The 25,319-nt window shown below is 43.6% G+C and overlaps 1 protein-coding gene and 1 long non-coding RNA gene across 3 annotated transcripts; one reads left to right on the top strand and one right to left on the bottom strand.

The window, feature by feature from the left end:
• The first annotated feature begins 454 nt into the window (after positions 1–454).
• On the top strand, positions 455–2,883 carry LOC126981260 (uncharacterized). The gene is made up of 2 exons (XR_007733864.1): positions 455–630; positions 771–2,883. It is a non-coding gene; the product is annotated as an uncharacterized LOC126981260 (long non-coding RNA).
• LOC126981259 (organic cation transporter protein-like) lies at positions 2,263–25,002 on the bottom strand. 2 transcript variants are annotated; one of them, XM_050832140.1, is made up of 12 exons: positions 24,872–25,002; positions 16,158–17,121; positions 14,189–14,291; positions 13,452–13,503; positions 11,940–12,201; positions 11,288–11,459; positions 10,292–10,424; positions 9,592–9,767; positions 7,074–7,228; positions 6,225–6,424; positions 5,521–5,672; positions 2,263–4,628 (listed from the first exon to the last, which is right to left on the bottom strand). In XM_050832140.1, exons 2-12 carry the CDS (start codon positions 16,243–16,245, stop codon positions 4,580–4,582), a joined length of 1,542 nt encoding a protein of 513 aa, XP_050688097.1. In that variant the 5' UTR covers positions 16,246–17,121; positions 24,872–25,002; the 3' UTR covers positions 2,263–4,579. The 2 variants fall into 2 exon arrangements, with proteins under 2 accessions (XP_050688097.1, XP_050688096.1); XM_050832139.1 differs by lacking the exon at positions 24,872–25,002 and adding an exon at positions 24,380–24,514.
• Between the last annotated feature and the right edge of the window lie 317 nt (positions 25,003–25,319).

Genomic DNA, 25,319 nt, shown 5'->3' with positions numbered 1-25,319 from the left:
ACTGGAATCCAAAGGGCCATTTCACGCCTTCCTTCTCTCCTATTTTGTTATTATTTTTTATTGCTTCATAACTCATTATGGAAAAGGTTAGGGAAGTAGAGAAGTATGTTGTTGTAATGATGACTAATGTGGGATATTAACTGATTAATCGACGGACACTAACCTTCATATTTAGCTACCAATAATAATAATAATAATGATAATAATAATAATAGTAATAATGATAATAATAATAATAATAATAATAATAATAATAATAATAAGAAGAAGAAGAAGAAGAAGAAGAAGAAGAAGAAAATAATAACAACCATGTAAACCTATAATATCTACTACTACTACTACTACTACTACTACTACTACTACTACCACTACCACTACCACTACTACTACCACTACTACTACTACTACTACTACTACTACCACTCAAGGGTTAATCATAGGACTCTACTCAAGTGTATTAAAACCTCTTTAATTAGAAAACAGTGCATGATTCACAAAAAACAACAACAACAATTATAACAACAGCAATAGCATCTCTCTCTATACCGGGTTTGGGGGGATGGGAAGGGGAGAGAGGGAGGGAGAGAAGAGGGGAAGGAGGAATAGAGAAAGGGAGTGAGGAAGGGAGAGGTAGAGAAAGGAAGGGAAGGGAAAAGTGAGTGAGTGTGTGGGTAAGTGAATGAGGGAGTGAGGAAGTGAAGGATGAGAGGAAAGAGTGAATGAAATAAAGGAGGAAGGAGGGATAGAGAAAGGGAGTGAGGAAGGGAGAGGTAGAGAAAGGAAGGGAAGGGAAAAGTGAGTGAGTGAGTGTGTGGGTAAGTGAATGAGGGAGATAATGAGTGAGTGAGGAAGTGAAGGATGAGAGGAAAGAGTGAATGAAATAAAGGAGGAAGGAGAGATAGAGAAAGGGAGTGAGGAAGGGAGAGGTAGAGAAAGGAAGGGAAGGGAAAAGTGTGTGAGTGAATGAGTGAGTGAAAGAGGGAGATAATGAGTGAGTGAGGAAGTGAAAGATGAGAGGAGAGAGAGAATGAAAGAAAGGAGGAAGGAGTAAAAGAATAAAGAGAAAAATAGCAAACTGATTAAGCGAATGAGTAAATGGAGTAGTGAATGAATGAAGGAAGGAAGAAAGAAACGTAAGAAAGAAACAGAAGACTGACTGAATGACTGAAATGCTATGTAAAACGAAAGAAGAGAATGAAAGAATGAATGAATGAAAGATAAACTATAAAGAAGGAATGCAGGAATAAATATACAAAACGAAAGGAGAATGAAAAAAAATTGAATGCATGAATATAAGAAATAAATAAAAATAAAGAAAGAATGCAGAAATTAATCGAGGAAGAAGTAAGCATAAAGATAATAAAGGAAGGAAGAACACACATACAAGAATAAATGCGGAAAAATACAACTACAACCTTATCCACGTTAACTTCGAGAGCAAGCCCCGCCCACAAGAACCCGGCATCCACCAATAAGATCATACACCTCCCAGGCTCCTCCAATCACGGGCAGCCTGAGTCGGGGAGGGGGCGTGTCTAACTTGAGGATTAGCCAATGAGGAACACTTAATAAGGAAAAGGAGGAGGAGCTTATTCGTGTGATATAGAGAAAGGGGCGTGGCTAGCTTCTGAACTAACCAATGATATAAAAGAACAGAATGTGGGAGGAGCTTAATAGGAAAAGGGGGTGGAGCCTAAGACCGAAGCTAACGTAAATGCACTATAAATGCCAGTTACTCACAATACAACGAGTCCGAGGTTCATATTTTAACACCGAGCATCCGATATCAAAATTATAAGTTGTCGTAAATGCATAACTTGGGTAAAAAATGCACTGGTTTTGATTCTTGGTGATATAAGTAGTGGAGTATAACACTATGAAGGAGGCTTGTATGGTGTTGATATGCGTGAGTGGTCAGTGTTCTCTAAAGCACTTCTGTTCCTTCCCTCCCTCCTGAAAAAGCCCTAAAACAAAGACCTACAATTCCTTCTTTTCTTTTTTTCTCGTTGTTTGTTCTTCCTTTCTTCCCTCTTCCTTCTCCTCCTCCCTCTCTTCCCACCCTAAATAAACTATCTCCTTTTTCATTTTCTGTTCTGCCTCGCTTCCCTCTTCCTTCTCCTCCTTCCTCCCTTTCCTCCCTAACTAAACAATCTCCTTTTTCATTCACTCTTCTTCCTTGCTGTAGTCTTCCTTCTCCTCCCTTACTTCCTTACTTAACTCTTTCTCCTCTCATTCCACCTTAACTAAATTATCTCCTTCTTCATTTCCCGTTCTTCTTTGCCTCACTCTTCCTCCTCTTCTTCCTTCCTCTCTTTCCACCTCAGCTAAATTATCTCCTTCATTTCCCGTTCTTCCTTGCTTTACTCTTCCTCCTCCTCTTCCTTCCTATCTTTCTACCTTAACTAAACTATTTCCTTCTCATTTCCTAGTCTCTTTTTCTACACTCTTCCTCCTCCCTTTCCACCCTAACTAAATTATCTCCTTTTTCCTTGTTCTTCCTCCTCTCCTCTCTTCCTCCCATACCCTCTACACTGAACTACCTCCATTCCCCTATATCTCCCATACAGTCAACCAAATACACCGCTCTATACGTAATATATAAGTTCTCTCCTATCTATCTATATACATTTACTTAAGTCTTCTGGAGAATAAAAATATCATGTGAAATAATTATTGGTATCTAGACTAAGGTGGCGTAGCTGCTCTATAGTGTGTGTGTGTGTGTGTGTGTGTAAATGCATTAATATTAGGATGACCTTCACCTTTTTCGTGCCCTAAGAAACAACAACCGTGGTAAACAACATCTCTCTCTCTCTCTCTCTCTCTCTCTCTCTCTCTCTCTCTCTCTCTCTCTCTCTCTCTCTCTCTCTCTCTCTTAATATAACAAATAATCGTCGTTTCCTGTCTTAATATCTTTCCTGCACGACTATTTTCCTCATAGATCTTTCCTCATTAATATTTTTCTCACTAACGCTCGGGATTCACTCGTCTCGTGGCCTTGAAGCAGTGATCGAAGCCTCGTTTAAGTGCTTCGAATCAATGAGTGTGAAGCTTGGAGTGTCTCAGCGGTGCATTCAAGGTAAATAAAATAAAAAAAATAAATAAATAAAATACGAACGAGAAGAGCTTTGTATTGTCACTGTAAAGGCGTCACTGTACTTTTTTTTTCGTTTTCACTGTCATCTCACTGTTCCTTGTACTGTCAAAATTATCTGGGTGTCGGTTAACCTGTATAGCATCATCTTACACTTCAATATCATCTCATTGCACTCATTTTTTTCACTGTACTCTCCCTTTCCACTGTGTTATTGTAGCTGCTGTTGTAGGTTTCACTGCAAGCATATCACTGTACTTGTCACTGCAAAAAAATATATCTGCCATTTTCACTGTGTATATACGCGTGTAATCCCTTCATTATACGTTCACTATAGGCATCGCACCATATTCGTCACTATTTTCACGGTTGCTTTTCACTGTAACTTTTTACATCGTCACTTGGGAACTCACTAAAAAGATCTTTACCTCACTGTACTTTCACTATAAGCATCACACTATATTCACTTTCATTCACTAGCATTTCACTAACTTTTTCTCATCATCACTCGGGAACTCACTGTAGCTACGATGCGTCACTTCACTATAATATAACAATCATCCCCTCACTCTACTTTCGATATTTCATTATTTGACTTCACTGTAATTCCGTCACTGTACTTTTTCACTGTAGCTCCTTATCATCGTAACTTTATTTTCATCATCACTGTAGCTACGATGCGTCTCTTCACTATAACAATCATCCCCTCACTCTACTTTCGATATTTCATTATTTAACTTCACTGTAATTCCGTCACTGTACTTTTTCACTGTAGCTCCTTTTCACTAACCTAATTTAACTACAATGAGTCACTTCACTGTATTTTCTATGGTGATGCACTGAGAAAATTGAGGAAGTAGTATATATATAGTTTATTTATTTATTTATTCATTTTTATCTGGTAATGATGATGATGATGACGAGAATAGTGATAATCTGATGGTGATGATGGTGGCAATGGTGATGATGGTGGTGGTGATCTTTTATTTATTCATATTTTTTTTTTTTTATGTTCAACTTCTTTTTCTTCGTTTATAGTTAATTTGCTAAGTTTTTTTTTGTGTGTGTGTGCTGAACTAAACCAATTAATTCACAAACACATATGTGGTGGTGATGGTGATGGTGGTGCTTGTTATAGTGATGTGGTTTTAAACTGGTGGACGCGTTGACATGGTTGATTATGGTGGTGGTGATGGTGGTGGTGGTGGTGGTGGTCATTGTAGCTGGTGGTGGTGGTGATGGTGGTGATGATGGTGTTAATTGATAAGGTTATGGTGGTGGTGGTGGTGACGGTGGTGGAGGAGGTGATGGTAGAGATGATGGTGCAGTTGATAAAGTTGACTGGTGGTGGTGGGGTGATGGTGGTAGTGGTGGTGGTGGTGGTGGTAGTGGGGGTGGTGGAGAATATCGTTAAAAAGTTGAAAGTGGTAGTTTTGGTGGCTGTGATGCAGACTGTGGTGGTGGTGGTGGTGGTGGTGTCGGTCTCTACAGCTGGGTATTCTCACATTCCTCCTCGGGGTCTGGTTTCTCATCCCTGAAGAAAAGAAGAAAAGTTATCTCTCTCTCTCTCTCTATCTACATGTCTATCTATCTATCTATATCTATCTACCAGTCTATCTGCCAATTTTTATCTCTCGTCTTCCTTTTTTAACGCCAATAAAATTTACTCTATTTACTTCCACTAATATCAAGAATGCAAATGAGAATACTCGAATATAACACAAACTCCTAAGGGCATCAATGAAAACCGCTCTAATAAACCCTTGGCAACACCCTTAGAAGGCCTTGACAATTTGACATACACACTGAGAAGGCCTTGACAACACTACGGCCTTGGCAACACTCATTAAGCCCTTGGCAACATTCTAAGACCTTGCAAACACTCCCAGGCCTTGGCAACACTCTAAGACCTTGCAAACACTCGCAGACCTTGGCAACACTCTAAGAAGGCCTGGTCAACACTCTCATGCCTTAGCAATACTCTAAGGCTTTGGCACTGCTCTTAGAAGGCTTTAGCAACACTCATTAAGGCCTTGGCAACAGTTCTAGGCCTTTGCAAACTCTCTTAAAGGGCTTGGCAACACTCTCTAAGGCCTTGACAAAACTTTACGGCCTTGGCAACATATTTAGGCACTGGTACCACTTTTATAAGGCCTTGGCAACACTTTCAGGATTTGGCAACAGTTTTAGGCCTTTGCAAACTCATTAAAGAGCTTGGCAACACTCTCTAAAGCCTTGACAAAACTTTACGGCCTTGGCAACATTCTTAGGCATTGGTACCACTTTTATAAGGCCTTGGCAACACTTTAAGGCCCTGGCAACACTCTCAGAAAGCTTTAGCAACAATTTTTTAAGACCCAGGAAACACCCAGTCGTCGGCAACATAAGAACATAGGAACCATAAAACCTCAGCGGACGTCACTTACTGGAGCTCCTTGCGAACGTATATGTGGGCGAGGGTGTCGGGCAGGCTGGGGGGTGTACGGGGCAGCAGCAGGCACAGCAGCCCCGCCACAAAGGTCACGATGGACCATACCCCGATCTCAGCGTACACGTCCAAGTACATCCCCGCCTTGGCCTGGGGGAGGAGGAAGAGGAGGGAGAGGAGGAGGAGGAGGAGGAGGAAAGGTTAGTTGAGTGTACCCTTAATATTGTTCTGATCTTATTACGCTCTCTCTCTATCTCTATCTCTCTATCAACATCTCTCTTTCTCCATCTATCTATTTAAATCTCTCTCTCTCTCTCTCTCTCTCTCTCTCTCTCTCTCTCTCTCTCTCTCTCTCTCTCTCTCTCTCTCTCTCTCTCTCTCTCTCTCTCTCTCTGTCTTTATCTCTCTATATATTTCTAAATCTCTCTTTCTATCTCTCTATGTATCTAAATATCTCCTTTTCCTTCTCTTTATCTGGTCTCTCTTTTCTCTCTTTATCTAAATATATCTATCTAAACATCTATCCATCTATCTTTCTATCTATCTAACTACCGCTCTTTCCCTCTATCTAAATATATCTTTCTCTCCATCCACCTATCTCTTTCTCTATATATATCTCAACATTTCTATCTACATATCTCTTTCTATCTATCTATATATCTCTCAATCTCCCTTCCTCTCCCTCCTTCTTCAGTTACTCACAAAGGTGCCCATCACATCGAAGTGGGGCAGGAAGTGTCCGAGCGTGGCCATGCCGTAGGTCAGGCCGAGGACGAAGCCGCGCGAGTGTGTGGGCGTGAGGCGGACCACTCCCACAGTCATCCATACTTGGGCGGCGACCACGCACCCATGGCCCAGGCAGGAGACGAACACCATGGCCCCGCACACCCACACGCCGGCCACTGGAGGATGAGGATGAGGAGGAGGTGGTGGTGAAGGAGTGAGGATGTTGGGGTGGAGTGGGAAGAGGTGATGGAAGAGATTGAGGGTTTTGAAGATGGAGAATGTGTAAGGCATTAGAAAGAAAGGATTAGAAAGTAAGGTAAATAATAAAAAGGAAAGGTGGGGAAGATGGAAGATATAGGATGAAAGATGAGAGAAAAAGAATGGGGAAAATAATGAAGGTTTGAGAGGAAAGAAGGGAAAGGAAAGGAAAGGAAAAGATAATAAGGAAGGCAAGGAAGAAAAGACGAGAGATAAAAGGTAAAGAAGGAAAACAAAATAGAAAGATTAGAGACAAAAGACAAGGAAGAAAATGGAGGTAAGTGACAAGGGAGAAATAAACAACATGAGAAGGGTGAAAAAGGGAGAATTAGAAAGATGAGAGAAATAAGAAAAATATATACGAGAAAGAAAGAAGAGGAAAAGTCAGACCAGGTAAACGAAGTAATTAAGCATCAACAGGTAAAAAGCAAGAGAGAAAATGCAAATAGTGACAATGTAGAATTAGAAAGATTAGAGAGAAATAAGAAAAAAAATATACGAGAAAGAAGAGGAAAGGTCAGCCCAGGTAAACAAAGTAATTAAACACACACAGGTAACTATTCTCACCTTTATCCAGCACGTAGGCGAGAGGGATAAGCAGCGAGAGGGCGGACATGAGGGCCACCTGCACCTTCCGTACCCCCAGCCGCGTCACCGTCAGCCCCAGCAGCAGCAGCGACACGAACTCAAACGCGCCAAATGCTACCTGGCGATCCTCGAAGCTGGGGAAGGGAGGGAGAATGTAAGGGAAGGGGGAGAAAGAGGATGTAAGTGGAGGGAGGGGGAGGGGGGAGAATGTGGGAGAATGTAAAGGAAGGGGGAGAAAGAGGATGTAAGTGGAGGGGGAGGGGGGAGAATGTAAGTGTGGGGAAGAGCAGAAAAAGAGAACATTTGTCTATATATTCCTCCTTCCCTCTTCTCAACCTTCCTCCTTCTCCCAGTGCTCTAACTCCATCCTCCCCTCTCTCTCTCTCTCCCTCTTTCCTCTCCCTTTCTTCCCTGCCCATTAACATATCCTTTTCCCTTCCTCCACCTCTCTCTCCTACCTCCCTCTGCCATTCCTTCATAGACCATATTTTGCATAATAAGAAAAAATAATAACAAATCCAAAAATAACAAGAAATCCTTCTTCAGTTATTGGAGAAATTGTCAACAGCGACGACAAACTGCGAGAAAGCACTGGTGACGTGGCGACGGTGACTTGCAAACTCCTTAAATAATTACTTTCCTCGTAATTTCCTTCCTCGGTGTTCCCCACCACCAGTCTCCCCACCAATCAATCAACAAACACCAACATTAATGCTAAAACCGAGCATGCATTGTCTAAGAAAGAAATAAAACTTTGGAACTTAAAACAAATAAAACCACTAAAACAAATAAAAGTCCTGGACCCTAATAAAAAAGGAAACACTCTGAAAGAAAGAAAAACTCACAACAAATCTCTCCTCCAATACTAGCTATTATCATTGTCCCTTTCATTAAAAGGCATACGAGCTGATGAAATTTAACGTGACAAGGATTTAAAAAAGTAGAGGAGAGTACAAGGTCTTTTCTAAAAGGTAAGCTACTAGGTAAGCTGTAAGCTACTTGAGGGCATAATTAGCTTGTGAGGGCAGAATTAGAACAAATCATGACATTAATAACAGGACCCACAATCAAAAAAGCAAAAACAAGCCCCTGACCTAAAAACCATTAACCTTTTAACCAATTCTCTTCACTGTTAACGACGTAACCAAATCACTGGACGTCTATATGTTGATTATTGAAATTTCTTGAAAAATTAAAGAAAATTATTATTGAAATTAAGAAACAAATAATACAAATTAAAAAAAATAAACGGTGGATGGTTGAGTTGGTTGAAATGAAGACAACAATTGGTTGAGCAACAGACAACAACTCAGAGTTGGCGTCCCTTTTAACCAGTGGCCTCGGCCCCTCGGCTCAGCTCAGTCAGGGCTCATCTTCATTCCAACGACGTGGATGTTGGACTCAATAACAATGTTATGTCAATTGCAAGATTACAAAGATTTGTTAACTTTCAGACTGCGCAAAAAGGGCCAAGAAGCCTCAAGAAGGTGCAAAATTTCAACAAAATGCACAGATAGATGGAGATTTTGGATTTGCCGGCGGGCAAGTGCCTTGGTCCTTCAAAGAACATAAAGTTACGAAAAAAATTTTGAAAATAAAAAAATGAAACGTATGCGCGGCGTACGAGGGGTCAAAACAGGGTCAACGTCAAATCAAACCTTCAATTCTCACGTCATGCTTATAAAAGTAAATAAACAAATGAAAATGTAAAGCTTCATTAAAGAAACTTTTATTTAAGAATAAAAAGATGTTACAACGAAAGTACAGCCACCCGCAGACCCCACTTTGGAATATGCGGTACAGTTTGGTCTCCCCCCCATGCCAGGATATTATAGCATTATTGTAGGTGTTCATTCAGGGGCAGTCATTATTCCTCCCTCTTCGACAAAATCTCCGAAAAGCTTTAAAACCCTATACCAATTCTCTTCTATCTTGAACGCCTCGAAAAAAAGAGATCAAGAATGGAAATGTTTTTACTTAATGGTAAATGAACATGTCTGAATTGACGAGAGTAGACATTGATTTATGATCGATGACACTTTGCGCACGAGGCGTAATGTCGTATGAACAAGTAGAATCACAAAAACCAAATTTTCTCAATTTTTCAATAACCAGTTAGTGCGGAAATGAATAAGACATCCCATCCATCAGTGGTGGTCCAGTTGATTGACTTCAAAAACAAAACAAGCTCGAAATCGCTTTCACTCAACATCAAACTCAACTAGAAAATGCAACGTTTTGGAGTCTTCTGATTAATGTAAAATCACTTAGGTTTAAGGACAGACCACCAAGTCTGGACCATGGGGTCTGTGTGGTCTGATTTTCTATGTAAATCTATGTAAATCCATCTTCCCTTCCTCCACCTCAACCCTCTTCTCTCTCTCCCCTTCCTTCCTCCCACTACATATCTTCCTTCCCCTCTTCCTCTCCTTTCCCTCTACCACATCCCGTCCTTCCCATAACCCTCCCTTCCCCTTCCTTACCCCTCTATACACACCTGACATAAGGATCCGCGTGGAACACCTGTCTGGCGGAGGCGGCGCAGCCCAGGGCGAGGCCGAGGGTGAGGAAAAGGCCAGTGGTGAGCAGCATGCGGCCAGACCTCAACAGCGGCATCACACTCTCCTTCAGGGGGTGACCGGCGCACCCATACTGACCCATGGACGCCTTGTGCTGTGGAGGGGTGACGGAGGGGTGAACGGGGGAGGGGAACGGGGTGAAGGGGTGGGGGAGGGGAGTTTGGTATAGTAGGAGGTAAACTGAGGATAAAGGTGAGGGGGAATGAGGGGAAGGTGAGGGAGAATGAGGGGAAGATAAAGGAATGAAGGAAGGGGGAGTGAGTGTGAGAGAGAAAGAGACAGACAGAGAGAGAGAGAGAGAGAGAGAGAGAGAGAGAGAGAGAGAGAGAGAGAGAGAGAGAGAGAGAGAGAGAGAGAGAGAGAGAGAGAGAGAGAGAGAGAGAGAGAGAGAGAGAGAGAGAGAGAGAGAGAGAGAGAGAGAGAGAGAGAGAGAGAAAGCAAAAGTCAGACAATACAAACACACAGAACAACAAAACAGAGGACACAAAGGGATGAAAGACAGACAGATACAGACAGACAGACAGAAAGAGAGCAAGATAGACAGACACGTTAGATAATACGAAGAAAAAAAAGAGTATCATATGGACAAATGGCGGACACAGGGGCTCCAGGGCTCACCTCGTCGTACAGGGCCGTCAGCTTGTACTTGATGGCGGGGTCGAAGGTGAGGTGGTGTGAGCGCTTGAGGGTGAGAGCTGCCTCTTGGGTGTAGCCCCGGCACACCGCCCATCTGGCACTCCCCGGCAACGCCCTGGGGAGGAAGAAGGAGGAGGAAAGGAAGGGAGGGAGGAAAAGGAGGGAGGAAAGGAAGGAAGGAAAGGAAGGGAGGAAAGGAAGGGAGGAAAGGAAGGGAGGAAAGGAAGGGAGGAAAGGAAGGAAGGAAAGGGAGGGAGGAAAGGAAGGAAAGGGAGGGAGGAAAGGAAGGGAGGAAAGGAAGGGAGGAAAGGAAGGGAGGAAAGGGAGGGAGGGAAGGGAGAGATGAAAGGGAAGGAGGAAAGGGAGGAAAGGGAGGGAGGAAAGGGAGGGAGAGAAGGGAGGGAGGGAAGGGAGAGATGAAAGGGAAGGAGGAAAAGGAGGAAAGGGAGAGAGGAAGGAGAGGTAGGTGTGTTAGTCATTCTTTGGCATTTTTAGTTTATTATTCTTATTTATTTTTTGGTTTTGTGGTTTGTTGTTGTTATTACCATCATATTTCTTCGCCTTTTGTAGTTTTTTGTTGTTATTTCTTTTTGGTTTTGTAGAAAACAATGAAAAACAAAACAAAATACACACAAACACAAACACAAGCAACTCAAATTCAAGTCACACCACTCTCCTCGCAACACACACAAACACACACACACACACACACACACACACACACACACACATAGTCACCCCCCCCATACCCACAACCTCCCATACACATCTTCCTCGCAACACACACACACACACACACACACACACAGTCACCTCCCCCCATACCCACAACCGACCCCCCCCCCCCCGCACACAGACACACATCCTACCCTCCCAACACCCCATCCCACACTCACACAGTCACCTCCCCCATACCCACAACCCCCCCTAACACACACACACATCCTACCCTCCCAACACCCCATCCCACTCACTCACATGATAAACACCACAAACACCAGTGAGGGCAAGCTGCGGGCCATCTGGCGGTACACGTGGTCGCCGACGAAGGTGTGGACCAGCGGCGCCGCGGCCCCGACCCCGGCAGCGTGACCCAGCACCACCAGGCACACGGACCGCACGCACTCCGACTGTGTGCTGCCCTCCGCGGCTGGGGGAGAGAGGGCGGGAGGAGTGGAGAGGGGAGGGTATTGTGAAGGATAAAGAGGGAAGAAGAGGGAAGAAAATGAATGAATGAATCAATGAATGGATGAATGAATGAATGGATGGATGAATAAATGGATGGATGAATAAATGGATGAATGAATGAATGGATGAATGAAAGAAGAAATGAGGTGTTTAAAGGAAGAGGAGGAGGAAGAGGAGGTGGAGGATAAGGAGAAAGAAATTACAGTAGTTGAAATAAAGGATACAAAAAGTGAAAAGAGGAGGGCGTGGAGAAGTTGGAGGAGGAGAAACAGGAGGAGAGGGAGACTAATGAAAAAAAACATGGAAAAAGAAAAAGAAAATGAGGAGAACAAGAATCACCAACATTACACTACTACCAACACTAATAATTTCAGCATTACCAGCAACCTTATCTTCAACATCACCACCATATACCAACACCACCACCACCACCACCACCTACCTAACAGCAGCAGCGCCAGAGTGGAGGCCTGCGCGGCGGCTCCTTCCAGCGTGAGGCAGAGCACAACCGCCTCGGCGTTGGGGGCGAAGGTGCGGGAGAAGGCAACGACGAAATACAGGCCCATCCAGGCGACCACGGAACGGCGGCGGCCCAGCGCGTCCAGACACAGCCCCGCCACCACCACCACCACCACCCGCAGCCCCGCCAGCACCGCCCCGGGGAACGACTCTGGCCGCCACCGAGCCTCACCGCACACCAGCACCTGACGAAGAGCAGCAGAAGGTTAGTACGCATAGCACCATCAGGACAGCACTCACGAAGGACATCAGCACGCATATACACCTCTTTAACACACACTTGGAACACACACATACATACATACATACATAACAGCACCTGAAGGACAGTAGGACCCTAGCACTCATCTACGCCTCTTCACCACTCGAACACGAACTAAAGTATAAAGAAATAAAATGAATCAATAAGTAAATAATATAAACAAACCCGACATAACGATACTTATGATTTTACGATATCAAGTTTGGTCTCTCACGGAACAGATGTTAGTATATAAACTGAGCAAGAACACACACACACACACACACACACACACACACACACACACACACACACACACACACACACACACACACATTCTCACTCACAAACAATACCGAGAAAATAAATCAACATATATATTCACTTCTATAAAGCTATTTCTATGCATTCTGGTGACTATGAATAACAAAAACGTATAGAAACATATAATAGGTTTAATTTGTTTCAGTTAAAAGGGGGAGGAGAAGGAGTAGGAGTAGGAGGAGGAGGAGGAGGGACACAAGAAGAAGAGTGAGAGGAGGAGGAGGAAGAAGAGGAGCAGGGATAAGAGGAGCAGGCACGGGAAGAAGAGTAAGAGGAATATGAGGAGGAAAAGGAGAAGGACAAAGAGGAAGAGGAGGAGGAGGAGGAAGAAGAGGAGCAGAAGCAAGAGGAGCAGACACGGGAAGAATAATAAAAGGAGGAGGAGGAGGAAGAGGAGGAGGAGGACAAAGAGAAAGAAGAAGAGGGGGAAGAGCACGAATGTAGGAGGTATAATAAGGAAGTGTTTAAAGAGTTAAGACAAAAAGGAACAGTGCGAAGGAGGGAAGAAGGAAGGAAGGAAGGAAGAAGGAAAGGAAGAAAGAGAGGAGGAAAGAAGAGAAGTAAATAAGAAAGAAAAAAGAAAATACACTAAGAAACGAAGTAAGGATAAGAAAGAATAAGAAAGTAAGAAAACAGTAAAGAAGAAAGGAATAAATAACGAATAAAAGGGAATACGTAAAAAAAGAAAAAAATAACAAATAAAAACAAGAATAGGAAAGGAGAAATTAAGATACTAAGAAAGATAACAAGTAAGGAAGAAAGAAAGAAAAGTTAAGGAAGATAATTTGAAGGTGAGGTAAGCAAGTGTGTGTGTGTGTGTGTGTGTGTGTGTGTGTGTGTGTGTGTGTGTGTGTGTGTGTGTGTGCTTACATCTCTCATGTCGTCTGCGAGGGTGGGCGGCAGCAGTCCCTTCCCCTCACACCTGTAGGGTCAGGAAACACTCATTAGTTCACCACCACCACCACCACCTCCTACTAGTCTACCTCCTCCTCCTCCTCTTTATCCTGCTTCTGCCACGCCTTCTTTTCCTTCGCTTTCTCTTTCAACTTCTGCTTTTTTTTTTTCTTCTTTCTCCTCCTTCATCACCGCCACCTCCTTCTACTTCTCCTCCTCTCTCTAATCATCTTCATCACCAGCCCCACCACTACCACCATCAACTCTTCCTCTTCTTTCTTCTCCTCCACCACTACTTCCCTTCGCATCCTGTCATCTCCACACTAGGCATTCTTTCACATCCCATAACCTTTCCTCCCTCCCCTTCCCTAAGCTTCCCCTGTCTCGCCTAACCCTCCCTTTCGCTCACTTCCTTTCCCTAGCCTTCGTTCACTTCCCCTCTCTTCCTTTCGCTCACTTTCCCTCACTCTCCTTTTACCCTTCCCTTTACTTATATACTCCCTATCATTCACTTTCTCTCCCTCCGCGTCATCATTACCCTTATCTCCCTTCACCCTTACCTTATCTCTCCTTCGCTCACTTCTCCTCCCTTCCCGAAACCCAACTAACTGTGCCTCTCTCCCTTCCCCCTTCCTCCCCCTCACTCTTCCTCTCTCCCGTACACCCGTTCCTTCCCTCCACCTCCTCCCCCTACGTCTTCACTGTATACTCACGGTCCACCTAGGTCAGAGGGCGTGAGTGGATGCCAGCAGCTATACAGAGGTACCGGCAGCAGCGTGAACACCTCGGGGGAGCCAAGGCCCAGCACCATCAGCCCTGGGGGAGGAAGGGGAAGGAGGGTTAGGGAGTGGGAGGAACTGAAGTAGGAGGAAGAATGGGCAGGTTAGACCAATACATCTATCTCTCCTTTGTTCTGGATAACATAATGTAACTTGAAGGTTCTGTGGACGAGCAAGGGAACTATTTTCATCCGTCCTTTGTTGTTCTATAAGATAACTTGAAATTTTGTAAAGGTAAACCATGATACTCACCTCTTCATTGTTTTTAGGTAATGTAACTTGAAGGGACCATAAACGAGAATGATCAATAAATTCACCTGTTCTATGTTTTTTTTTAAGATGATACTACGTGATAACCTGGAGGAACTATGGACAGGTAGGACCAATAGTTATGTGGGAAAAGGAGCACGCTTGGGACGATGTTTTCTTACTTTCTTATTCACATTTCCATTCTTTCTTATCCTTACTTCGTTTCTCAGTGTATTTTCTTCTTTCCTATGTACATCTCTTCTTTCTTCCACTTTTCCTTCCTTGCTTCCTTCCTTCGCACTGTTCCTTCTTGTCTTAACTCCTTAAACACTTCCTTATTATATCTCCTACATTCGTGCTCTTCCTCCTCTTCTTCCTCTTCCTCTTTGTCCTTCTCCTCCTCCTCGTATGGGCACGTAAGGCTAATATATTCAGCTGTTCTGTACCTGTTATTTATCTATTGCCTCTTCCGTTATACATTCTCCCCTCGTTGGCTTTTCCTCCCCTTTCTTCCCTCCACACACGCTTCGATTCCCTTCCTGCCTGCACTTTTTACACTCGCCCTCTTCTTGCTCTTATTAATGACTTCCTGATTAGCAGAGTGTGACTGGGGAAGGGGAGGAAGAGGAGGAAGAGGAGGAGGAGGAGGAGGAGGTTAGGAGAGAGGATTAAGATGAAGATTAGAAATAGGAGGATGGATTTTCTGAAGTCATATTACTACTACTACTTCTACTACTACTACTACTGCTACTACTGAAAGAGATACGCCCCTGACACTACTGCTAACTGCTGGAGCTTTTATTCCTAATCTCCTTCTCCTCCTCTCTGACGTTGTTGTGCGAGAATGGAATAAACTCCCTCCTTCCGAAGTTCAGTGCAAAACGACTGATTCATTTAAAAAGCAAACTCGACTGCCACTTCCTCAAACTTTAACGAGAATGGAATAAACTCCCTCCTTCCGAAGTTCAGTGCAAAACGACTGATTCATTTAAAAAGCAAACTCGACTGCCACTTCCTCAAACTTGATAATCGATCAGGCAGATATACAAGTCCTGGGTGCCTGTTTAATGTTGTTTCACTTAGACTAAAATACCGATTATCTAGTCAGGATTACTTGGTCTGTGTGGTCTGGATATCTATGCGAATCTATGTAAATCACTCCCTTCTTCCGTAATCTTTCCTGTAACTAATTAAAACTACCTTCAGTGTCCCCTAATTTTAAGCTCCCTTCGTCTCCCTTACTCCTGTTCCACCTCCTTCCCTTTCTTTTTGCTCCCTTCCACACTTCCTTCCCTCATTTCCCTGCCTCTCTCCTTCCCTTTTCTCTCCTATATCGTCTCCCTTCCACCCCTTCCACCTCTCCTTATCTTCTTTCCATCTCCCTGTCCTAACCTCCCCTATCTACCTTTTAACTCACTTTAGTTTACCTCCCCTTCTCTACCTACCTTCCAATCCCCTTCCCTCACCTCCCTTCCACCCTTCCCTCACCTCCCCTTCCTACCTACCTTCCATCTCCCCCTTCCCTTCCCTTCCCTTCCTCTCCCTACCGTCACCTCCGTTCCCTTCCCTCACCTCCCCTTCCTACCTTCCTTCCACCCCCTTCTGTTCCCCTCCCTTCCCTCTCCTCCCCTTCCCTTCCCCCCTCAGTAGTTACCTGCCGTGAAGAGGAGCTGTACCGTGACGCAGGGGTGCGGGTTGCCCAGGTACGCCAACACCCCGTCCAGGCCGAACTGGGACGACATGGCGACTGGTTGGGTGAAGAGATGGTTGAAGGGATGGATGAGTGGGTGGGTGTTGTGCCTTCTCCTCCCTTCCTCTCTCTGTTGGTGGTTCTGTTCCTGCTTCCGTTACTTCATGTTCACGTTACTGTTACTGTTGTTCATCTCTGTTGTTTAAAATGTGGTTGGTGTGTCCGTTTTTCCTCTGCTTCTACTGTTTCTACGATTTTTTTTCTTCTGTTTATGGTTGTCTTTCTGTTGTTGTTCTTTGTCTCCCGTTGTTGTTGTTACTGTTTTCTTGGTGTTTTGCTTTCTGTTTCCTGCTTTCTGGTTCTTTTTTTTTTTGTTTATGGTTGTTTATTGTGTGCAGGGTTGTCTTTCTGTTGTTCTTCTTTGTCTCCCGTTGTTGTTGTTACTGTTTTCTTGGTGTTTTGCTTTCTGTTTCCTGTTTTCTGGTTCTTTTTTTTTCTTCTGTTGTTTCTACTGTTTATGATGTTTGCTTTCTTCCTCTGTTTCCCGTTTTTTGGGGTTATGGTTCAAGTGTTACCTTTCTCCTATTGCTCCTGTTGTTTGTTTGTTTGGTGCTTTACTTTCTCCTTTCCCTATTTTCCGGGTATGGTATTAATCCTGTCTTCCTGCTTTCTTTTTTTCCCCTCTTCCTGCTACATTGTGTCTACTGCTGTGCCTGCTGTCTGCTTGCTCCTGCTATCGTCTCTTCATTCTGGTGCTGTGTAGGGAGACTCCTCTTCCTCTGTTCTCCTGATGTTCCCGCTCTTCCTTTCCCCTCCTGCTGCTGCTGATGATGATGATGATGGTGCGTGGTGGTACCTGGTGCTTTAATTAACAGGGGTGATCCCTCGTTAACCTCTCGCCCAGGTAAGCCTTGGTATGCAGTCAGGCCTGTTGGGAGAAGTAAAGGAGGTGATTAGCCGTTGATGAAGATGATAATGATAGTAGTAGAAGTAGTAGTAGTAGTAGTAGTAGTAGTAATAGTAATAGTAGTAGTAGTAGTGGTAGTAATGGTAGTAGTAATAGTAATGAGAAGAACAAGAAGAACAAGAACAAGAATATATTATTGGTAAATATATAAAAAAAGAAAAAAAATACAAGAAAATGCAGCAACAAAAAGAAAAAAAAAGATAATGTAAAACAGTTCAAAATATATTAAAATGATGAAGATGAGATTTCATGGATTGGTGCGTGTGTGTGTGTGTGTGTGTGTGTGTGTGTGTGTGTGTGTGTGTGTGTGTGTGTGTGTGTGTGTGTGTGTGTGTGTGTGTGCAGAGAGTTACGTGTTTGGATTAAAGATGAGGCGTGTTTACAAGACTTTCCATTCTGTTTGCCTGCCAATGAAGATGGGGTAGAAAAGGGAGAAAAAAACTAAAAAAAAGAATAAATAAATAAAAAACGAGCTGTGAAATGCAAATAAATAAACAATACATGGATGGATGAATGAGTGAATGTATGAATGAATGAATGAATGACAAAAAAGACCTACGAAATAAAAGAAGGAATTAAGACTCAAACAAAAAAAACAAAAAACAAAACAAAAAAAAAAAGAGAATGAATAAATGAATGTACACCCAAAGAATTATTAAAAAGCAATGAGACTCCAAACCCAACTAATGAACACATGAATGAATAAATTAAATATCAGGGCCACTAGTGAATGGATGAATTAATGAATATATATCAGGCAAAAAATATATCTCATTCCAACTAAACAACAACCGCGGCTTCCAAACATTTAACCCCCGTTGAATCACACACACTCCACTTGCAAATACATGTTCTTCTTGGCCAATTAGCGCCATACTCTTACTCATAGACATGGAAAGGAGAGAGATGTTGGTAGGGAGAGTAAGGAAAGCGATTGAAGATATGGAAGAAATTTTGGTAGGGAGTGTAATAAGGGTTGAAAATAAGGAACTATAAGGAAAACATTTAAAGATAAGGAAGAAAATGGAAAGGTGAAAGATGTTGGTAGGGAGAGTAATGAAAGCGATTGACGATATGGAAGAAATTTTGGTAGGGAGTGTAATGGAAAGGTCTGAATATAAGGATGAATAAAGGGTTGAAAATAAGGAACTATAAGGAAAATATTTAAAGATAAGGAAGAAAATGGAAAGGTGAAAGATGTTGGAAGGGAGAGTAATGAAAGCGATTGACGATATGGAAGAAATTTTGGTAGGGAGTGTAATGGAAAGGTTTGAATATAAGGATGAATAAAGGGTTGAAAATAAGGAACTATAAGGAAAATATTTAAAGATAAGGAAGAAAATGGAAAGGTGAAAGATGTTGGTAGGGAAAGTAATGAAAACGATTGAAGATATGGAAGAAATTTTGGTAGGGAGTGTAATGGAAAGGTCTGAATATAAGGATGAATAAAGGGTTGAAAATAAGGAGCTATAAGGAAAATATTTAAAGATAAGGAAGAAAATGGAAAGGTGAAAGATGTTGGAAGGGAAAGTAATGAAAGCGATTGACGATATGGAAGAAATTTTGGTAGGGAGTGTAATGGAAAGGTTTGAATATAAGGATGAATAAAGGGATGAAAGTAAGGAACTATAAGGAAAATATTTAAAGATAGGGAAGAAAATGGAAAGGTGAAAGATGTTGGTAGGGAGAGTAATGAAAGCGATTGAAGATATGGAAGAAATTTTGGTAGGGAGTGTAATGGTCTGAATATAAGGATGAATAATGCAAAGGGTTGAAAATAAGGAACTATAAGGAAAATATTTAAAGATGAGGAAGAAAATGGAAAGGTGAAAGATGTTGGTAGGGAGAGTAATGAAAGTGATTGAAGATATGGAAGAAATTTTGGTAGGGAGTGTAATGGAAAGGTTTGAATATAAGGATGAATAAAGGGTTGAAAATAAGGAAGGAACTATAAAGAAAACAAAGCATAATATAAAGGTTCAAAGATAAGTAAGAGATAGTGGCAGTCGTTTTTGGGTTGACTGACAGGAGATGAGTGCAAGAAAAGATTAAAAGAACGTAAATGATTGCTTCTGCCTGAACACAACTTCAACACCAAGACGTAAAAATGATGGTGTTTGAAGGTCCAGGAGCTTGTGTTACGGCAGGCGTGCTGGGTAGGAGGCAGCGAGCATGAACAGCATAAAAGACAGCAAGTGGCCTAACTCTCCCTATCTACGGCTGTGGTATAGAGGGAACGGTGTCCGGCTGTCTGATGCTACTGGAAATGATAGCAAGGGAATGGCCGAGGAAGGGAGAGCTTGCAGTAAGGTTGTCATAAGTTGAGTCATGGAATCTCTCTCACCAAGACCATTACACAAACATTACACAAGATCTTTAGAAACAAGAAATCTTTAAACTACATCAGTGACCCCGAACTTATGCATTCTCATCCCTTTCTCTCCTCATGGCAAGAGAATTTTAATGTTTTGAGATGCAATGAAGACACTCGTTGCATAATAAGCCATGATCGAGGAAGACAGACGAAGAAAAACTTAAGGAAATACAAGAAGACAAAAAGCGTAACACAAACAACACAGTGACCTCGAACCCAAGCATCCTCGCCCCTTTCGTTCCTCCTATCAAGCTAAATTTAATGTTTTGGGATGAACTAAGGACGCCCGACGCATAATGACCCATAATTAAGGGAGTTAGACAAAGGAATGCATAAGTAAAAACATAGACTAGGAAAAAGCTCATTAGAAAGACGGAAATTTCTGATAATCGGGTTGTTGGGGAGTGTAGGGGGAGGGGAAGGAGGGGGGGGGGGAGTGTGGACATTTAAACAATAGAGCAAAACAACAACAAACAAACAAACAAAGGGTTACATAGTGGTTTCAGTTCTTTATCTTTGTTATTTGTTTGTTGCAATGTTTTCTCTTCCATTCAACATTTTTCTTATTTTTTTTTAGTCTACTATCGAAAAAAACTTGCAAACAGCGACCTATCATCATCATCATCATCATTACTATTATCATTATTCCCTTGCCTTCAGTTCCTTCCTCCCCGTCTCTATGTTCTCTTGTATTCGTGACATACTTGCTGGGGACGATGAACCCTCTTTGTAATTTGCCCGTCACTGCTTCCTCTTCTGTCATGATTATTCACTTCATTCCCCTGTTCAATCTTCTTTTGCATTCATAACTTTCTCTCTGCGAACGATCAACTCTTTGTAATTTGCCTGTCACTGCTTCCTCTCTTGTCGTCATAATTATCCACTTCATTCCCCTGTTCAATCTTCTTTTGCATTCATAACTTTCTCTCTGCGAACGATCAACTCTTTGTGTTTCTTGAGGGCTGTCTTTGTTTCTTTCCTGTCCATAATTATCGTTTCTATTCATCCGTTCTTTTAATCTTTTCTTCCATTCATCACTTTTCTTCTGTCTGTCAGCTCTACACATCTTTAATTTCTTCCCTGTCTTCAAATCTTTTCATCATGCTTCCTATCACGATTTTTACATTATCTTCAAACCTTTTCATTATTCTTCCTACCAAACTTTTTTTCTCTTCAAACCTTTCCATTACACTCCCTACCATGATTTCTCCCTTATCTTCAAACCTTTACATTATAAGAACATAAGCCCACATAAGAAGTCCGCAAGAGGCCGGTATGAATATGCAAGGCAGCTCCTGTGAACCTAACCCAACCTAACTACACTAATTTTACTTTATACTCAAATTTTATCTTGCAAACGATAAACTCATACCAAGACGAGGACAATCTCTCTTCCTTGTATTTCTGTGCGTGTGTGTGTGTGTGTGTGTGTGTGTGTGTGTGTGTGTGCCCCGTGAACCCCAGCAACATTGGTCTTAGCAGCCAGGCAGCGGCCCCAGAGACAGACAGCACCGCGTGGAGCTTACTAAGACGAACAGCTGTGACCCGGACAGTTCTCATAGCAAGGGAGAGATTATGGGAGGAAAAAAAGGACTCACGCAGCGCTCTCTCTCTCTGTGTGTGTATGTGCCAGATTGGGGTGTAGCCAAGCGTTGAAATCTTCCTCGTGTGTGTGTGTGTGTGTGTGTGTGTGTGTGTGAAGCAAGCACGCAAGCCCTGCAGTCACCCCTGAAGTGCCAACGTACATACATACACACATACACATACCGGTTATTTCACACACACACACACACACACACACACACACACACACACACACACACACACGTCTCATCAGGCCTAGAGGGAAGAATAGCTACCTCCTCCTCCTCCTCCTCCAGTCTTCTTGTTGCCCCTCCTCCTCCTCCTCCTCCACTTCCTGCTCCTCCTACTCCTCCTTCCTCTCCTGCTACTGCTGCCCCTCCCCTATCCTCCTTTTTCTCACCCTCTTCTTCCTCCTCCTCCTCCTCTCCCTGCTCTTTCGCCATCTCCACAAGCTCTTCCTTCTCTATGCTATTGATGATGCTCCCCTTCCTCCTCCTCCTCCTCCTCCTCCGCGGCGTCCTACAAAGCCAGTCGTTTCTTCTCTCCCTCGTGAGTGGAGGAGAAAGCTGAGTGGAGAGAACTGGGTGAAGGGAACGCAAAAACACCCGGAGAGAGAGAGAGAGAGAGAGAGAGAGAGAGAGAGAGAGAGAGAGAGAGAGAGAGAGAGAGAGAGAGATTAAAGAGTGGTATCTCTAATATCTTTCATCCTGTTTTGTGTAACTAAGAGAGAGAGAGAGAGAGAGAGAGAGAGAGAGAGAGAGAGAGAGAGAGAGAGAGAGAGAGAGAGAGAGAGAGAGAGAGAGAGAGAGGAAAGCGTGGTATCTCTAATAAGTTTCATCCTGTTTTGTGTCAATAAGAGAGAGAGAGAGAGAGAGAGAGAGAGAGAGATTGTGATGCTGCGATGCGTTCTGTGAAAATATTGGGCATCACGGCACCTTCTCTCTCTCTCTCTCTCTCTCTCTCTCTCTCTCTCTCTACTTTATACGCGTTGGGGTCTCCTCCTGCCGTTGCCATGAATGTGAAATCACACACACACACACACACACACACACACACACACACACACACTACTGGTTAGAGCGCTGCTCCACCAGGCTTCAGGGTCAGACAGGGCGGCAGTTCGAGCCCGCTCAGGCCGGATTCTTTCTGTTGATTTGGAGTGGTTACTGTCCCCCCCATAGAACAAGGGGGATGCGGTGTGTGGTGTGTGAGGTCCTGGCAGATACCCAGACCCAGAAGACCCAGAGACCCAGAGATCGACGATAAAGAGCACTTGCTTATATCGGAAGGGTACCTGCTGGCGATTACGAGTCCAACACGAGATCAGGCCATGGTGAATTACACACTTGACCCCCGATCTTCTAACCTGCCGAAATGTGTGTGTGTGTGTGTGTGTGTGTGTGTGTGTGTGTGTGTGTGTGTGTAACAGGTGTGAGGGAACTACGGCGTCGCACCTGTGTGGAGTTTGTTACACTGTTTAAGGTACCGTTTTAAAAGGGGAAGGTGACGGGAGGGGCGAGGGGGGAGAGGGGGACGGGGAAAGAGGAGGGAGAGGGAGGGAGAGGGGGAGGGGCTGACAGACTGACTGGGCTATTCGAAGTTTAGGATCATTGACCTCAACCACTTTTCCTCCCCCCCCCTCCCCCCACACACACCCACACACATTTACTACCTGTCACCACCATCACCACCATCACCACCACCACGATTATATCAGTCATCACCTCCAGTTTTCATTACCATTCATAATATATCTTGTCATCACTATTAATTGGACATCACTATTATCACCATCATCTTCAGTATCAATCATCATCGCCTCTTTTCTTTACCACCATTTTCATCACCTTGTCATCACTACTAATTGGGTTCCTCTGTTATCACCACCATCCTCAATATCAGTTATCATCACCTTTTTTAACCACCATTTTCAATACCTTGTCATCACTACTAATTGGACTCCGCTGTCATCACCACTATCTTCAATATCATTCATCACCCATCACCACCACTTACTTCAATGTCAGCCCCATAGTTCATCACCACCACCATCTTCACTATCACCACTTTCCATCATCTCAAAACACCTTATCATCACCATTAATTGTAGTCCACTTCCTTCATCACTTGTCATCACCTCCTCCTCAAGTGACCACCAAATTTAACACCTGCTCTCCATACTCATCACCTGTGCCATCACCATCACCAACTCTCCTTTGACACCACCATCACTTGAAATTACCACATAAATCACCACCACCACCTGTGTGTGTGTGTGTGTGTGTACCCGGCGTGGCTGAGGGGTAGGAGGGAGGGAGGGGGAGGAAGAGGTCAGCAGCTGTTTCATTTATCATGGTTGTGCCCTTCCTCTTCCCATTGAAACACCTTGAAACACTTAACATTCACAGTTTCGTAGTTAATTCCAACTTCATTCACTGTCTTTCCTTCGTATTTTGATTTCAAGGCTAGTTTTACCTTTCTTTCGGCTTGTCACTTTTGCTACTTTGTTTATAATGACGTTTTCTTATCTTGAGTCACGTTGTAAATTCCACCTTTTAAGCTCGCAACACATTAAGTAACACCGTCAAAGGAACACATAAAAAGTAACACCGCTCGTCGACTTCACTGCAACACACCGTCAATTAACGTATTATTCTTCCAGTGATACAAATAAACAACACAACTCAGCTCGCAACACCTTCACGACCCCCCAAAAAAACACTGCAACACCGCCAACGTATCATTTTTGCAGTAATACTTGAAACCCGCAACACACCAGCTCGCAACACTATATAGTTTGTAAAGATTAAAACTTCGGTGCAACACAAACGTTTATAAACTTTCGCCAACAACACTCTGAGGGCAACAATTTCAAAGCAACACAAATAACATCGCAACACTTTAACTCAGAACAGCAATTTCAACGCAACTCCGGAATAGTGCAAAAGAAGACACGGAAAAGAGAAAGAAGAGGTGGAGGAGGAGGAGGAGGAGGTCAACGAGTAACACACACACACACACACACACACACACACACACACACACACACACACACACACACACACACACACATCCGCCTTGTCTTTTTTTTTTTTTGGGGGGGTGAAGGGGGAGGGAAACCGTTTCGTTGTATGTCAAGCTTTGCCGCTGGTGTGTGTGTGTGTGTGTGTGTGTGTGTGTGTGTATATAAAGAGGAGGACCAAGTAGCAGTAGTAGTAGTTGTAATAGTAGAAGTGGTAGTAGTGGTTAGTGGATGAGTACCTATGCATGACAGCTCCGATTAAGGGCACTGGAGAGCGAGGTCAGAGAGGAAACGAGAGAGACACTGCCACAGAGACAGGATCACCCACCACACCACCAAGGGAGAAACAGTGAATGCATAGTTGTCGCAGCTGCCAACACACGGTACCTCGCCTCGCCGCTGGAGTTGCCATATCGCTCAACCAGACCCTCTCACAACGAAAACCTCCACTGTAAACACGTCTGAACACCCCGGAGCTCTTCAGAACGCCTCCATGCCTCCTAACCTAACCTGAGGCGACGGGGGTAAGCTGTGAGGCGGGGGTGGGGGTGATGAAAGACAGAAATTCGGGTATACTCGCGTCTGAGGTTGCCTGCTTACTCGTTCTGGGGGTTGCAACTTCCGCTAGAGTGATGAAGCGTGTGTTTGTATGTATATGTGTGTGTGTGAGTGAGGGTCTGTGTGAGGGTGGACTGTTCCTCTCATCCCCTGCAAAGCTCACAAACACTGACCCTTCTTCATAAACACTACCCCGGACGTGGAGGCGAACAGCGCGCTCTGAGAACAAGAGAATCACAACACAACGCTGGGAGACTCACACACGCTTGGTAACCTACACACACACACACACACACACACAAAGGGTTGCCAGTTACCGCCCTACTCCTCCCATCTGCTCCTTCTCCTCCTCTTTCTCCTCCTCCAATTCCTGGGTCGTGTCATCCCTGTCTCGCCACGAACTCGCAAAAGGAAATCTTGGTAACACGAGAAAGCGACGCCAAGGAGATGTAAACAAAGAGGAAGGTTAAAGGAGGGAGAGGTGGTTGGCTAATGAGTGAAGTAAACAGATTTCTTGGGTGACTTTACACGATTAGCTGCGTCGTGCATGAACTGGAGAGGCACGGAGGGGGGGGAGGGGGGGGACTTGGACCAGAAGAAAAGGGAAAAGAAAAAGACTTG

The sequence above is a fragment of the Eriocheir sinensis genome, chromosome 47 (assembly GCF_024679095.1).
Source record: "Eriocheir sinensis breed Jianghai 21 chromosome 47, ASM2467909v1, whole genome shotgun sequence".
NCBI lineage: Eukaryota > Metazoa > Arthropoda > Malacostraca > Decapoda > Varunidae > Eriocheir > Eriocheir sinensis.
Note: the sequence above shows the minus strand (reverse complement) of the source record. Positions and strands in the feature narration are given on the sequence as shown.